The following is a 14902-nucleotide window of genomic DNA, read 5'->3' on the forward strand; positions in this document are numbered from 1 at the left end:
ATATGGCGTCACATCCGCCGGGGCCGCCATCTTGTTCCCAGGGGCAGTTGGCGGAAGAGATCGCGCTCTCAGGCCGCCGGCTCGCTTTCTGCTTGGAGTTCTCCCGGCTCTCGTCTCGGCCTCTGCTCTCGACCTGGGTCCATTTGTCGGCGTCCCGGTTGTCCTCCCTCACCCGTCTGGGCCACAGCGCGGCGGCCCCCTCTTCCGACGGCGTTCCATGGAGTAGGGTCCCGGACCGTTGTCCCGAAGAGCGAGATCGAGCTTGGCCCCCTCCCCCCCCTCCCTCCCTCCTTCCTTCCGCCGCAACATGGCTAACAACAGCCCCGCGCTGACAGGCAACTCGCAGCCGCAGCACCAGGCGGCCGCAGCCGCGGCCCAGCAGCAGCAGCAGCAGTGCGGCGGCGGCGGCGCCACCAAGCCGGCCGTCTCGGGCAAGCAGGGCAATGTGCTGCCGTTGTGGGGCAACGAAAAGACTATGAACCTCAACCCCATGATCTTGACCAATATCCTGTCGTCGCCTTACTTCAAAGTGCAGCTCTACGAGCTCAAGACCTACCACGAGGTGGTGGACGAGATCTACTTTAAGGTACGAGGCGTCTAGACCTGGGGATAGGGGTTAAGTTCGGAGGAGGGGGTATGGAGGAAACGGGCGGAGACGGCCCCCGAGGTCGGAGGATTGGTAGGTGGAGGAAGGGTGGGCGGAGGGGAACCGGTGGTCAGTAGTACGCCAGGGAAGGGTCAAACTGGGGCCGCCCTCTAATTTCCTTTTCAGGTTTTGAGGGCCAGGAGAGCCTGCCGCCATTGATCTCTCTCCTCCCCCAACCTCCTGCCCGCCCCTGGGGGGGAGTCGGACGGGAGGGGTGGGGGGGAGGAGAAACGAGTAACTGAAGCCTCTCAAGTTTACAGCCTTAAAATTATTTCTTTTGACGTGGATCTACTCAGCGCCAACTTGTTGGTGCTTCTCCCGCTCACCCACGCCAGGGCGTGTATTGACTTCAGTGTTGGCCTCGTGTTGTTGGTATTCACTATCCTATCCAGACAGGGAACTGGTCAGTGTGTGTGTCGGGTGGGGTGGGAGGGTTGAGGGTGGAGAGGTGCAAATGGAAGAGACGTACCGAAGGCCTGGAAATTTTCGCAGCAGGAAGTCAGGAGTAAGTGATCTCAGTTACCTGTGCATTGGGCTTATTATTTAGAATTATCTGGGCCCTGGGCTTCTGCGGCAGGGTCGGTGCTGGTTTGGCTGTGCTGGGGAGCTCACCTGGCGCCTCCTCACTGCACTCTTGTCTCAGTTCTTGTTTCGTTAGCAGGATTGACTCAGTCTTGCAGCGAGGCTCGGAGCAGCCCAGGGTCGCAGGTAGAGGTATGCATTATTAATCATGCTCAATCGCCATAAATGCATTTCCCTGGTTAAATGAACGGCTAGGTTTTTTTTTTCTTTTTCTTTTTCTTTTTTTTGGCCATTGATTTTGGTCTTTTCCTCACCAACTTGGTAGGCTTTCTCCACTTACCTCCAAATTATGTAGTTTTAAAAATATCTTCCAGGCCTCCTAAGGTTAATTTATATTTTAAAGAATATTATAGTAATCTTAACGATCTTTAAATACTTTAGATAGAACATCTGCTATAATACAGTCCGTTTTGTCGGTGTTGTCTTGTAAAACACTTGACAGACAACATAAAGTATTTTCTGTGATCTGAACATAATCTGTAGAGGTGTTAAGAGAAGGAAATTTTCTTTATTTGCTTTTAGGTTATGTTTTGTCTGCCTTTTCCCCAATTAAGTGAATAGTGAAGGATTTTGAGATACTAGTTACTTTTGATAGATCTTATTTTGAGAATACAGTTCAACCTTGGGTATATAAAGTACACTGAAAACATGGGTATCCTCTTACAAGAGTATTGTGAGTAATTGTAATACTATGAACTAGTTTTCTTTAAAAGGTAAGGCCTTGTTCAGCATGGATACAGTATGGCAAATGTTTAAGCCGTAGCTTTATTTGTGTAGTAAATTTCAAACAGTTGAAATCGGGTTCCTGCTCTTTTTGTGGCAGGCTCTGTTTAACAGCATAGGCAAATGTTAACATGATAAGAGGAAAAGCTTGTTTTCAAATTTCACATACTGTGTTTTGAAACAACTTAAGATTGTACTACAAATTACTTAAATTTAGTTACAAAATTAAAGACTCAGATTTTGTTGAGACATCCAGATCAAATAATCATTGAACTATGTAGCCTTCCAATTTTGTAAGTCTGTTTTGTATGGCATCCACACCTTTAGTTAGCCTTTAAGGAATTGAAATGTCTTTTATATAGCAAGCTGGGAGAAGGAAATGAAACTGTAAAGCAGTGCAGCAGTCCACTGAGCAAAATAGTGTAGTGCTTAAATTTAAATGCATGCTTTTCTGTCTGAAGCCACTGAAAAAGACTGGCACATGCCCATGGGTGGGTGTAAGTAAAGTTTTTGAAATACATAGTGAATGAACAGGATTTTGCTTTGTTTTTTCGTTTCAAGTTAAGAAACAAATAATGATTTATTCCTTCCAAAAGACCTTGAGTTCTGTCTATTGTAGAGCTTGTATTCTTTCTTTGCCATTTTAAGGTTAAGTATGTGGTTTTTATAGGATGCCCCACCTTAGCAAAGATCGTATCTTTGTGTATACTTAATATGACAAGTCACACTTACTTCAGTGTTTTGTTTTTGACACAGTTTGTATTCTGGGAAGAAATAGAATTCGTTTACATAATTAGGCTGAAAATAAATTATACAATAACAGGAATGATCTCTGTGTAGGTGTGGCCTTTGTAATTTCCTCTTCTATCAGTAATGAACACAGTGCCTGATCATGGTGGGGAAAAAGTATGAATAAATTTTGCATTAAAAGCAACTTTTGGTACTGTTTTAGCATACTTTCTTCAAGTCATTTTTCCTTATTTTATAATAAGAAATTTTAAATTACCATAAAAGTGAAATATTAAGGGCACTTTAAAGATTTTTTTGAAAAAGGCTTTTAAACTTTAATACTTTATGCTTTAAGTTGGAGTTTCAAATCCATTTTAAAATAAGAAATTTTTTAAGCAACTCATAATAAAATACAAATTTTCTTTTTACAAGTGTATGAGATTAGAAATTTCCTGTCTCCACATGTATCAGCTCTCTGCAAAGCTACTTTAATGGGATTTCTACTCTGTGAGGCTGTTGAGGTCTTGTTAAACCTTAGTAGCTTTATTGGTTCTATTTAAATATCTCAGCAGTTTTACATACTTAATGTGTGTAAACAAAATATATACAGCATGTCAGAATACGCAACTTCCAGACTTTTGGAAGAGCTGCTCTATTATGGATTGGGGTTTACTTGAATCATACTTTTTAAAAGCACACGAAGTGTGAATGTTTGTTGTGTTCCTCTTTTTTGTTTTCAGGTCACGCACGTTGAACCATGGGAGAAAGGAAGCAGGAAAACAGCTGGCCAAACAGGGATGTGCGGAGGGGTAAGTAGAAGTACGTGCATTTTTCAGTTTTTCTGTGTCTCATAACTGAGTTTATATTTAGAAAACTTAAAGTCTGTAGGTTACACACCGAATTACGATTAGTCTGTGTTTTTTAAAAATTTAAGTTTTCCATGAATGGGATTAGAAAAGCATTATGTTCTTTATGCTCCATTCTCAATTATGCAGTGTATCTTGTTATTAGTTAACACTCACGGGATTAGTCAATTGATGTTAAGTGTCTCTGTTAATTATTTTACCACTCTTTCTTAATTCTTTACCTTAAAGGTTCGAGGCGTTGGAACAGGAGGAATTGTTTCTACAGCTTTTTGTCTGTTATACAAATTATTTACTCTAAAGTTAACTCGTAAGCAAGTGATGGGTCTCATAACACACACAGATTCTCCATATATTAGAGCCCTTGGATTTATGTATATAAGGTGAGCATGCATTTCTCTACATTTATGATAAATATCTTATTTTAATTGACATAAGCCTGATCATTAGTCTTTTGTAATTCTAGGTACACACAGCCCCCTACAGATCTATGGGACTGGTTTGAATCCTTCCTTGATGATGAAGAGGTATGTCAACAAGGGTAATAATTAGTTTTCTTCTAATTACTCTCGTTTTAAAATATCTTTTATATATTGGTGGTTTAACATCTTCCAGAATTTTCTGTAGTTAAATTATTACACTCAAATACTTCAGGAATTAATGTCCTACTACTAACACTTGGTGAATTTTATTTATCTTAGGTTTAGTTTCTTAAGTTTTACTTTCACATTTTTAAATTGTTCAGATGTAATTTGGTTAACTATTGAAAATTATCTCTTATTTGTGTTCTATGTATTGCACTGATCTTGACCTGTACAGTTGATAGTGACTTTTTAAAGTGGGCCATGCTCAAGACTGAGGTGGTAAGACATGCACATAGAAATATTAATTATAGCTTCCCCTTACCTCCAGAACTCTTCAGTTCTTTACCCTATAACTTCTTCTGAATACTAATATTCCCACTTGTGCAGAAGTGCAGAATTGAACTTAAAGAGGCTGACAGTTTGGATGACTTGTTCAAGGTGACAGAAATATTTCAGTTCTAGCTTTCTGATTTCTATTATACTATACATGTTTATAAAGTTAGAAGGAAACCTTCTGTTTAAATTAGTACTTTACAGTTTTTTTTAAATTATTAATCTAGCTTGCCATTCAAGCTTAACAAGGTTGAGCTTGTTACATATGTTCAGAAAAGTTACTTTGGGAAACATGACTGTGTCAGATTTAAATCATTGATACAAGTGTTCAAGTCCAAGATCTCACAAGAATCTTAATAGTGAGCAGTGTTGTCCATATATCTGTCCCCACCACTACTTTGTGTTTTAAAGTTCATAAAGTAAACTGAGCAGTGTTTTAGTAGTCCTATTTAAAACAGCCAAAGAATTTTTTTAATTAAAGGATAGTTCTAAGGGAAATCTTTCTAGTTTGTTTTTTATTATTACATGCACAACTAAAAACAAATCTCACCCATGTAGACATGGAGAATTTTTCTTTGCTTTTTTTTTTTTTTTGGCTTATTTATGAGCTGTTTAATATATCAGAAGAAGCCAAAAGTGACTTAGGTGACAAGTCACAGTCTTTAATTTTTTTTTTTTTCTTTTTAGATGAGTTTTTTTCAGGCTGGGGCACTTCTCTCTTGTATTTAGAAAGCATGTCCCTCTTCATGATTGGTATTAGGTTTGTTTCTGAATGCTTCTGTTTAATCTGTTTTTTATTGTGTTTACAAACCTAAGGCTTTCTATTTAAGCTAACTTACTGTTTTTCTCCTTAGATATCTGCAGCGAGTATATTTGGAAATACTGTATATCTGAACACTTAAATGTGTGTGAGTGCAAGCAGTTTTACCTTTAGCTCTTGTTTTCCTGTTTAGATAACAAATCTCACTTTCCTTGTGTGCTTGCACTATAGGTTTGGGACTGACAATAGCTGACTAACATGTCCTGAGCTGTGAGAGGGCATAGCAAGAAGGCCTTCATGCGGTAATGACCCTTTTCAGAGACAATGGTCATCATGGATTATGCGTTTCCAATTATTTGTTCATTTATTTATTTTCTACATAACTCTAAATTAGAAACCTCACTGCTTCATGGCAGTTGGTTTGCTATTGCTTCCAGTTTTATTAGGGCTTCATTTTATATTAGAGCTGTTAAAAGATAATCTTTAGACAGAAATTGTCTGAAGTAGTTCATGTGTAGCTAGGTTACACTGCTAGGAATGATGTGTGCAAACATGTCCACAGAAATAAAATATATGCTAAGTAGGTATGTGGAATGTAAATTTAAGTTGATTGTTCCAAATAGTTCAGTTATGTAAGGGGGTGTTTCATGTTCCCGTTAGCTAAGTGAGGGCACTTCTCTTTCTGTCCATGAGGCTGCAGGGTTTGTTCTCACCTGCATGCACACACTAAGCCCAGATGTTTCTCTGTATCATTCATTACCAGATTAGAAAGGTACACAAATTGAAATTTTTCTGTTAGAATTTTTTTGTATTTGAGATTCCAAAGATGGTTATATTTTTATAGTATTCGTGTGTTTACTGAGAGAATTTCTTTGACGGCCAGGATATCTTTTGTGTTTCTGTAGGACCTAGATGTGAAGGCTGGTGGAGGCTGTGTAATGACCATTGGAGAAATGCTACGGTCTTTTCTTACAAAACTGGAGTGGTTTTCTACTTTGTTTCCAAGAATTCCGGTTCCGGTTCAGAAGAATATCGATCAACAGATTAAAACCCGGCCAAGGAAAATCAAGAAAGATGGGAAGGAAGGTGCTGAGGAAATAGACAGACATGTTGAACGCAGACGTTCAAGGTAATGTAATTCTTGAGTTACACTTATTTTGAAAATTGCTTTGCACAAAGGTCCTTGGAAATCATGGCATTTTCAACAAGATTATGTATCTGTAAATAAGAATAGGGAAAATTTTTTTTAGCTTTAATTATTCCTGACATGTAAGCTGTGGATCTAAATAAGTAACACTGGTGAAAGTTAAATTTTTATGATATGTTTTATTCATTCACATTTTTTTCCCTTCCCTCTTCCTTTCTTAAATATTAGGTCTCCAAGGAGATCACTGAGTCCACGGAGGTCCCCAAGAAGATCCAGAAGTAGAAGCCATCATCGGGAAGGCCATGGGTCTTCTAGTTTTGACCGAGAATTAGAAAGAGAGAAAGAACGCCAGCGACTAGAGCGTGAAGCCAAAGAAAGGGAGAAAGAAAGGCGAAGATCCCGCAGTATCGATCGGGGGCTGGAACGCAGACATAGCAGGAGTAGGGAAAGACATAGAAGCCGTAGTCGAAGTCGTGATAGGAAAGGGGATAGAAGGGACAGGGATCGGGAAAGAGAGAAAGAAAATGAGAGAGGTAGGAGGCGAGACCGTGACTATGATAAGGAAAGAGGTAATGACCGAGAAAAGGAGCGGTCAAGAGAACGGTCCAAGGAACGGAGAAGTAGGGGTGAGATAGAAGAAAAGAAGCATAAAGAAGACAAAGATGATAGGCGGCACAGAGATGACAAAAAAGATTCCAAGAAAGAGAAAAAGCACAGTAGAAGTAGAAGCAGAGAAAGAAAACATAGAAGTAGGAGTAGAAGTAGAAATGCTGGGAAACGAAGCAGAAGCAGGAGCAGAGAGAAATCAAGTAAACATAGAAATGAAAGTAAAGAAAAATCAAATAAACGGAGTAGAAGTGGCAGTCAAGGAAGAACTGACAGTGTTGAAAAATCAAGAAAACGAGAACATAGCCCCAGCAAAGAAAAATCTAGGAAGCGTAGCAGAAGCAAAGAACGTTCCCACAAACGAGATCACAGTGATAGTAAGGACCAGTCTGACAAACATGACCATCGAAGGAGCCAAAGTATAGAACCAGAGAGCCAAGAAAAGCAACATAAAAACAAAGAGGAGACTGTGTGAAAATTTTTTGTACAAGTGGATCACATTGAATCCTATAAATGTTGGATTAAATCTGCTTTTTTCCCCCCTCCCGAGTTGAGATTGTGCAGTAGTTTCGCACTCTTCAGGCTCCCTGTAGGCTGCATTTTCATTTCCTCTTTTGTGTAGGGAAGTGCCTTTGTAATCCCATATATTGCATTGATGTTTTCACCCAATTATTGAGTTTGATACATGATGCACAGATTGTTCTTGCATTTTTATTGTTTAATTGTTTTTGAGATGTACAGTCTGTACATATGTCCTGAAAATGTTTTAATTCCTTTGGCATGGTTGCCATGTTGGTTAAATTTGTATAAGGCAATAAACTGCCACTAATTCTATTTTTGTTTTGTAGGTGTGGGATTATGGTTTGTGTACTGAAGTAGCATGGCTGTGCTTTTCGTAATAGAATGCTAAAGACTTTGAGAATGGATCTTGGATGTTTGTTATAGGAGAATTATGTGCTTTCAATGTACATGAAGGCAGCAGTTGTAGGATTAACATTCTTGTCCACTGTATATTATCTTGGAAGGCTCTTGTTAATATGTTAAACTTCACATTCTCCACAGTTAACTTTAGAGAGAATTTATGAGAAGTTAGTTTCTGGTGCAGAGGTTTAAATTAGGCTGTGATTTGATCAAAAGTCCTTTTAGCATTCTACCTCAAAGGGACACTGTTAGTATGCCTAAAATTTATTCATTTAGCTTTCCTTTTTTATTTGAAAAAATACATGACATGTAATCTTTTTCTTGAATTTTTCAGATTTTAAAGTACTATATTAAAGGAGAAATTAATGTCTAAAGCCTAGCATTCTTGCAGCAACCCTATACTAACGTGAAATTGGGAGAGGGTGGGGCAGATGAGTAGAGAAATAGATGCAAGCCTCAAGCTTCCAAAGCATTTTTATAAATGGAAAATACTTAAATTATGAAACTGCTTGATAGTGTCCTTTTTTTAAATTCAGAACTTTTTTTATTGATAATGAAGATTGCTGTTTGAGTTTTTAAACTTAATCTAGAACAGAGAAGTATTAAAAGTAATGCTATGTTGCATTATTTAAGATTATCAGCAAATTATTTGATAGACTGTTCCTATGACTTGTATTCTGATTACAGAGAACGATCATGAGTGCGGAATAAATACTGGATTAAATCCTTTATCCTGGGTGTTGGCTTTTCCCCCATCTGTTAAAATTTTTTTTAATATTTTTATTGCAGAAATAGATACAAGGTTAGTAGAGTCACACTTTGTGTAGAGGGATATTTCAATGCCCTGGTGACAAGTGAATTTTAAATGTGTAGATAGGATTGGGCATATGTAGTAGCCAATCATCCTTTCTAGAGTCCTTAATAAGGCAGTTCCCTTGTTCCCTGGGTGTTAATGTGTGTCACTAGGTTGATCAGGTGATTACTTAGTTTCACAGCAGAGATCCTAATTGAGGGACTTGCACTTGGATTGCATAGTAGAATCATTTAAATTTTGGGCTTGAAGGAACTTTTAAGAGGTAACTCATCCAATTCTTTTTAGAACAGAGAAATAGAGGTCCAAAGTGATCTGGTAGGTCATTGCCAGGACTAAAACTTCAGTGTTCCTGACAGTGTATACCGTATTAACATGTGTTTTATCTCACTGTTTATATTGGTCAATTGATGGGCATCCAGAAGCCACCTTGCAAAAGGTGTTAAGTGGAACAAAGGAGTACATTCTGAAAAGTCCTTCCTATGTGGGCTTAACATTTGTACCTACCTAACTTCCAGAAAAACCTCATTAAATGAAGGAATTCCTCTGAAAATGCTATTTTTCTTTTAAGAGTAGAATATTGAATCATATTATCTTTTAAACTGAGCATCAAGTGAAATAACACTGGACATGTAGAAATTAGAAAACTTCCAGAGTGACGAAAGCCAGATTTATCTTACATTGAAAATACTTTCAGCATACCTAAATGAACAGTGCTCCTCCTCTGAATATAGTTCCACCTGAAATAGGGGTAATTCAGTGGTGTGTTTTTGGTAAAGTGGGGAAAGAATTTCAAATAGAAGTGAAAATGCCTCACTGCATTTGATTTCAGGTTTACTTTGAGGAGCATTATGATACGTAAGAGAACGTAAATACTAACTAGTTAATATATGAATGACTTCTTTGGAGAGTAGCTTTCTAAAAGATGGAAAACAAGGCTCTGAAAGACATCTCCAAATTGTTTCTTGCAGTTGAGAAAACTTGAAAAGCTTTTGATAGAGCTTAATATAACTAGCGGCCTCCATCCAGTTTTCTTAATTTACTGAAATGATTTCACCTTTCCATGTATTAGTATCTTTCCTCTTCTGTTTTTTAATGTTCAATTTGCAATTAAATCCTATACATGAGCTAGTATATTATCAGTCTTGAGATTTTAATAACAAAGTTTCCATTTTGATACTCCTTAATTCATAATCTTATCAATTATGTTTAGTTCCTGTAAGGCAGTCGTTCTTAACCTATGAGTTACAGGCCCCTTTTTAGGAATCTAATGAAAGCTACAAATCATGCCTAGAAAAATAAAAAGGACTCTAAAATTCACATGCAACTTCAGAAGAACTAAACTGCCCCAGGGCTTTGGTGTGATTTCCTTACTTTTCTTCTAGGGTGTGATTAGATATTGTGTAGTTGGGACTGAATAGCAAATTTGGGATCTGAGAGTGTCCCAAGGTCAATAGCTGTTGGTTTTTTGAGTTGTTTTTATTTTAAAAATGAAAAGGGGAGGGGTGGTTAATGGTCAATTGCTTTCCCCCAAAAGTTACTCTTAATGAATATAAGTAGTTTTTTATGTGAACAGTAGAGATGAGCCCCAGACACTGGCAGTTTGTAAAGTTTTCAGCTCATTTCCAGTATGCAGCCTCAATTATAAACACTGACTAGTTGGTCAGTTCTCACTGGCTGTATTGGCCAACTGGTGGACTTTAAGTTGGTTCTGGTACTGATCTGATTTTATCATCTTGTGGATTCAGCCTTGAAAGGCTAACCCAATTACAGCATATCAAGTAGAGCTGATTTTATGGGGAAGGAACACTTCCTGATAGTCTGAAATTCCTTCATCATCCCATCCTGTATCTCCCTGCATGTTGCAAATAGTTCTGAAGTGGCATTTTTCACTTTAGGATCATTGGCTATCAACACAACTGTTCCTATAGGAAACATGAGTGTGACTACAGTCAACTGAAAAATGTTAGCCATTATAGCTGACTTAAACTCCACTGTTAACTCAGAGCACTCAATTTCTATTAATTATGATCCATAATGTTGCACAGGTAAAATGTATTCAGGGTTGGTGGGGGAGGGTATAGCTCAGCCGCAGAGTGCATACTTAGCATGCACAAGGTACTGGGTTCAATCCCCAGTACCTCCTTTAGAAATTAGGTAAGTAAATAAACCTAATTACCTCCCCCCAAAAAGGGGGAAAAATATATATGCGGGTGGGGGGTGGGGATAGGGTTTCCAGCCTATTGGAAAAGTGAGGTACACTTGTTAAGTTAAACAGCTGAACTTTGTTTCATTTCATACGACGTATAAGCCATGATGTTTTATCACAAGAATCAGGAAAGGAAATCCTCACTTAAGCTTCTATGATCTGCAAATACCTAAAGTCCACTAATCTATAAAGCTGGTTTTCCTTGATCAGTACTTTTTCTGGCCATTCTGAAGTTGATTTATTTCTCTATTAAGTCAGTGGATTTGGCCACCACCCACAAATTCCTAATATCTTGAATAAACAATCTTGAAAACAAAAAAGTGTGCTTGCCAAGCAAATGCAGAAGTCCTCTTGCCCTCTCACATTCCCTCCTGTTCAGAAATCCTGAAGTTACCAGTGTCCTTGACACTTAATAGTACCAAAAGAGGAGATTTAAGTGCTGGACTCATCCAGCCAAACCAGACAGTGGTTTAGTGAACCATTTCTTCCTAAATGAAATCTATCTCTGACCCTTGTTCTGGGAAGTTGAGTTATACTGAGATTTGTCTAGGAACCACCAACGGTTTGTGGATGTGCCAGGTATCAATGTATTTCTTGTCAGCTCCTAAGTTTACCCTTCATTGCTCTGATTGTGATATTGAGATGAACCCTTTAAACATTTCTCTTTTGCCTGCTGCAACAGTGCTAAACTCAGTAGAGGATGCTGGAGGGATGCTGCAGAACAAAGGAACTTCTCTTCCTGGTTCTGGTGTGTTTTCTTTTTCTTGCTTCTGCAGTGTGTAGGGGCCAGTGGCATGTAGGATACCCAGTGGCACCTCATGGGAGGCTGCTTCCCATCAAGTCTAGTAGTCCCCCTGCCAGCCTCCCAGCACAAGTCTTGCTGGTGCCCCAGCGGTAACTTACCAGTAAGTCTTGGCACACCCAGTGGCTGGCTTCCTAACTAGTTTTGTTGACATCCCCTCCTCTCCAGCGCCCTGGGCTTCAGTGTGTTATGCCACACCCTCTCCAATAAAATCTGAATATCAGCCTTGATTCAGGCTTGCAAGGGAAGCTTCCAGATTTGCACCTTCCTTGGGTCCTCTACCTCAGCCCTAGAGGTAGTGGTTGCTCCTATAGCCACTATTTCTGTGTTCTTAAGAGCTTTCCTTATCCTTAGTAACTAAGGTAATTAATCCCCTGTTACTGATTAGTAATTCTTTATATTATACTTTCCCTGTTCGTATTGCTGTGTGTTTTCTGTCTCCTGACTGGAGCCTGACTGATAGAGTGGATTAAGATACCACTCATAAGGGTGCCACTTCATTAGGTTGGTTGATAACACTTGACTGTAGTCTGGTATAAAGGATTCAACTCAGTAAGTTTGTTGCGAATTATGTGAGTGAATCAGACTAGCTCCTTCTAGAAGTTTGAGAACTAAGAATTGTCCAGTCTTCAGAAGAATGGAGAAGACTTGTATAGTTGTCATATGAGGATGCTCATGCAAAAGAGAAGCCAAGATAAATAACTACCCTGAAGCTGCATTGCTTCTTGCTGCCTTCTAGTTTTGGGGGGTTTTTGTTTTAGGTTTTTTGTTTTTGTTTTGGTTTTGGTCTGGTCAGTAGATAGCCTCGCAACTTCTCTGTTTTCTATTGAGATGGCCTGAGCATCTTCTTGAAACCCAGAAGCCTAACTCTGATTTGTTTTATTGTAACCACCCGGGATCCCTGATCAGTGAAGGCCTTCTTGGCATTTCCTTTACATTTATTTAATCCTTATCTATCCATACTCAGCACCAGTAAGAAAATGTCATCTACTTGATTGGACTTGGCAAAAAAAATCAAAAAAGAAGTCCTAGGTACAATTGGTTTTCTTTATAGAAATGGTCTGCCCAGAGACTAAAGGGGGAGGTACAGGTATGGAGGAAGAATGGAGTATGAATGAGGGCAACCATAAATCTCATAGTGTCCAATCTTTTCCTGGATAATAAATTCTAGTCCATATTCCTTCTATATCGCCCAAACTTTTTATTTCTCCTACAGAGTATTAGCTGCAGATCAGCTGCAATCACATCTATCCCATTTTCCTCCTATTTATTCTTCTGTTAAATGTTGCAAATTCTGTCCTAAGCTTATACCTTATGCTATACCTTATGCATTCATTCGTGTGGTGGAGACTGCCCACTGTTCAAAATCCATTCTTCTCTTCTTCCATAGCAATAGAATTGTTTGACTACTTATCCTCCCCCCCCCTTTTTTTTCTTTCAGCTCAGTTGACATAGCCATGAGACCAACTTCTGACCAACAGGATGGAAGTGGAAGCAGGAGCATTTTTTAAGAGCTTACTAGCATATAGTTCATTTTTTTCCCTCTTCCCTGACTGAATTCTGTTTCTTAGAACTTTGATATGATAGCTAGAGCTTTATCTTCCACCAATAAAAAGAGAGGCTCATCCTAGGGATGGCAGACTGAAAAACTGAGGAAGAATGGAATAGGCTTGCCATACCACTCCTGGATGCTCTGCCTCTAATATTTTATATCAGAAAGGAACTTCTGATATAACTTTCTTTGTAGGTTTCTGTCACTCTCAGCAAAACAAATCCTAACATTACAGATTTGGAATCTTGAATTGTATACTAGGTAACAAAACCTAAAATATTTAACGTTAGCTTAGTGAAGGAGGTTGGATGTCAAGCAATATGGACACAGATATTGGGAGCTGGAAAGCTGAAGACTTGGTATGCAGCATCCTAACATTTTATCTTTCATTCTAGCCCCTTGTCTTTATCTTTTATTTTCAGCCCTTCTCCAGCCTTTGGGATTCTTGACTAATCTTGATTTTCCTAGCATTACCCTATTAGTGCCCTAAGAATGTTTAAACACACTCACTCTTGTAACTGCTTCCCCTCTTCACTGTCTTGACTCCATGAACTCAAGCATTTACCGCTTTGCAGGATCCCATTCCTGAAAGGAGAATTTCAGACAATTGATAAACTTAATAATTCAAAGTTTTAAAGTAAATTTATATCACAAAGCACCTGCTTTATATGCACTGTTTCCCAGTGGAACTGTTCATCAATAACACTCATAACCTACTGGAAAACAACTAAGAAGTTGGTATTAGCCAGAAATCAGTGACTAACATAAAACCATTGTACTTCCAGATCATTGTTTCTCCCTCTTCTCTGAACCTCCCAGCTCCTCTGAAGTTCATGGCATCAGATTATACCATCCACCATCCCTCAGTGGTTCGTGTGGGCCACAGGCATCAGAAGATGCTCCCCTAGCATTTTAGTACTTAGAGCTTAACAAATGTCTCAATACCTCTTTCCTCACTACTGCCAGAATTCTTAGTAATTCCAATACCCACTGAACAATCTTTCCAATTCTCAGGGCTCTCGATTTCTCGATCTCCTGACTTTCAAAGATTTTTTTCTTCCGATTGACCTCAGCTGCCATTTCCCATGGTTACACCCTAGAATGGGCCCAGCACCAAGAACTGAAACTTCTCCAGTTTGTACTTCAAACATTCCATTCTCTACTCACCAACTCCTCTGTTTTCCACTTACTTCCCACTAATATCCTTCCCCCAAATTCTTTAACTCCCCTGGGTCCTCCCCTCTATTGTTCCTGCCAACTTTTCACTCTCCATTGCAGTCCCTTCAGCCTCCAGGATAGTGAGGCATTGCAAGCCTCACTTCCTTGCCCACCCAGCTTAGTTTCCACAGTCCCATATTATAAATCACTTCCTTGTAAACAGTCTCAGTTCCCTTGCTGTGGTCTCTCTCCATCACACTTGTCTAGTAATACCCTAGTCCTAGTTAAATACAACTCTTAGCCTACTCTGTGCCTGCACATGACCAGAGAAAAATATACAGTCATGCTGACTGGCATCTCTTTAAGTTCATGACCATAAACCTCTGGAACTCTGGGCTTGTGTGAACCGAAGAGTGAGTGCATCCTTACCTTTTGCTCCCTAAGTGCCTCTCTAGCCTCACCCTCACCCAACCTGC

At 39.2% G+C, this 14902-nt stretch overlaps 1 protein-coding gene and 1 long non-coding RNA gene across 2 annotated transcripts; both read left to right on the plus strand.

Moving 5' to 3' along the window:
* The first annotated feature begins 29 nt into the window (after positions 1 to 29).
* On the plus strand, positions 30 to 8625 carry PRPF38B (pre-mRNA processing factor 38B). The gene is made up of 6 exons (XM_010975937.3): positions 30 to 586; positions 3421 to 3489; positions 3775 to 3926; positions 4010 to 4070; positions 6126 to 6349; positions 6596 to 8625. The coding sequence occupies exons 1-6, from the start codon at positions 308 to 310 to the stop codon at positions 7446 to 7448; spliced, it is 1638 nt and encodes a 545-aa protein (XP_010974239.2). The 5' UTR covers positions 30 to 307; the 3' UTR covers positions 7449 to 8625.
* On the plus strand, positions 4091 to 5523 carry LOC135322001 (uncharacterized). The gene is made up of 3 exons (XR_010382214.1): positions 4091 to 4565; positions 5315 to 5368; positions 5452 to 5523. It is a non-coding gene; the product is annotated as an uncharacterized LOC135322001 (long non-coding RNA).
* Positions 8626 to 14902: the final 6277 nt, after the last annotated feature.

Source organism: Camelus dromedarius, chromosome 9, assembly GCF_036321535.1.
Source record: "Camelus dromedarius isolate mCamDro1 chromosome 9, mCamDro1.pat, whole genome shotgun sequence".
NCBI lineage: Eukaryota > Metazoa > Chordata > Mammalia > Artiodactyla > Camelidae > Camelus > Camelus dromedarius.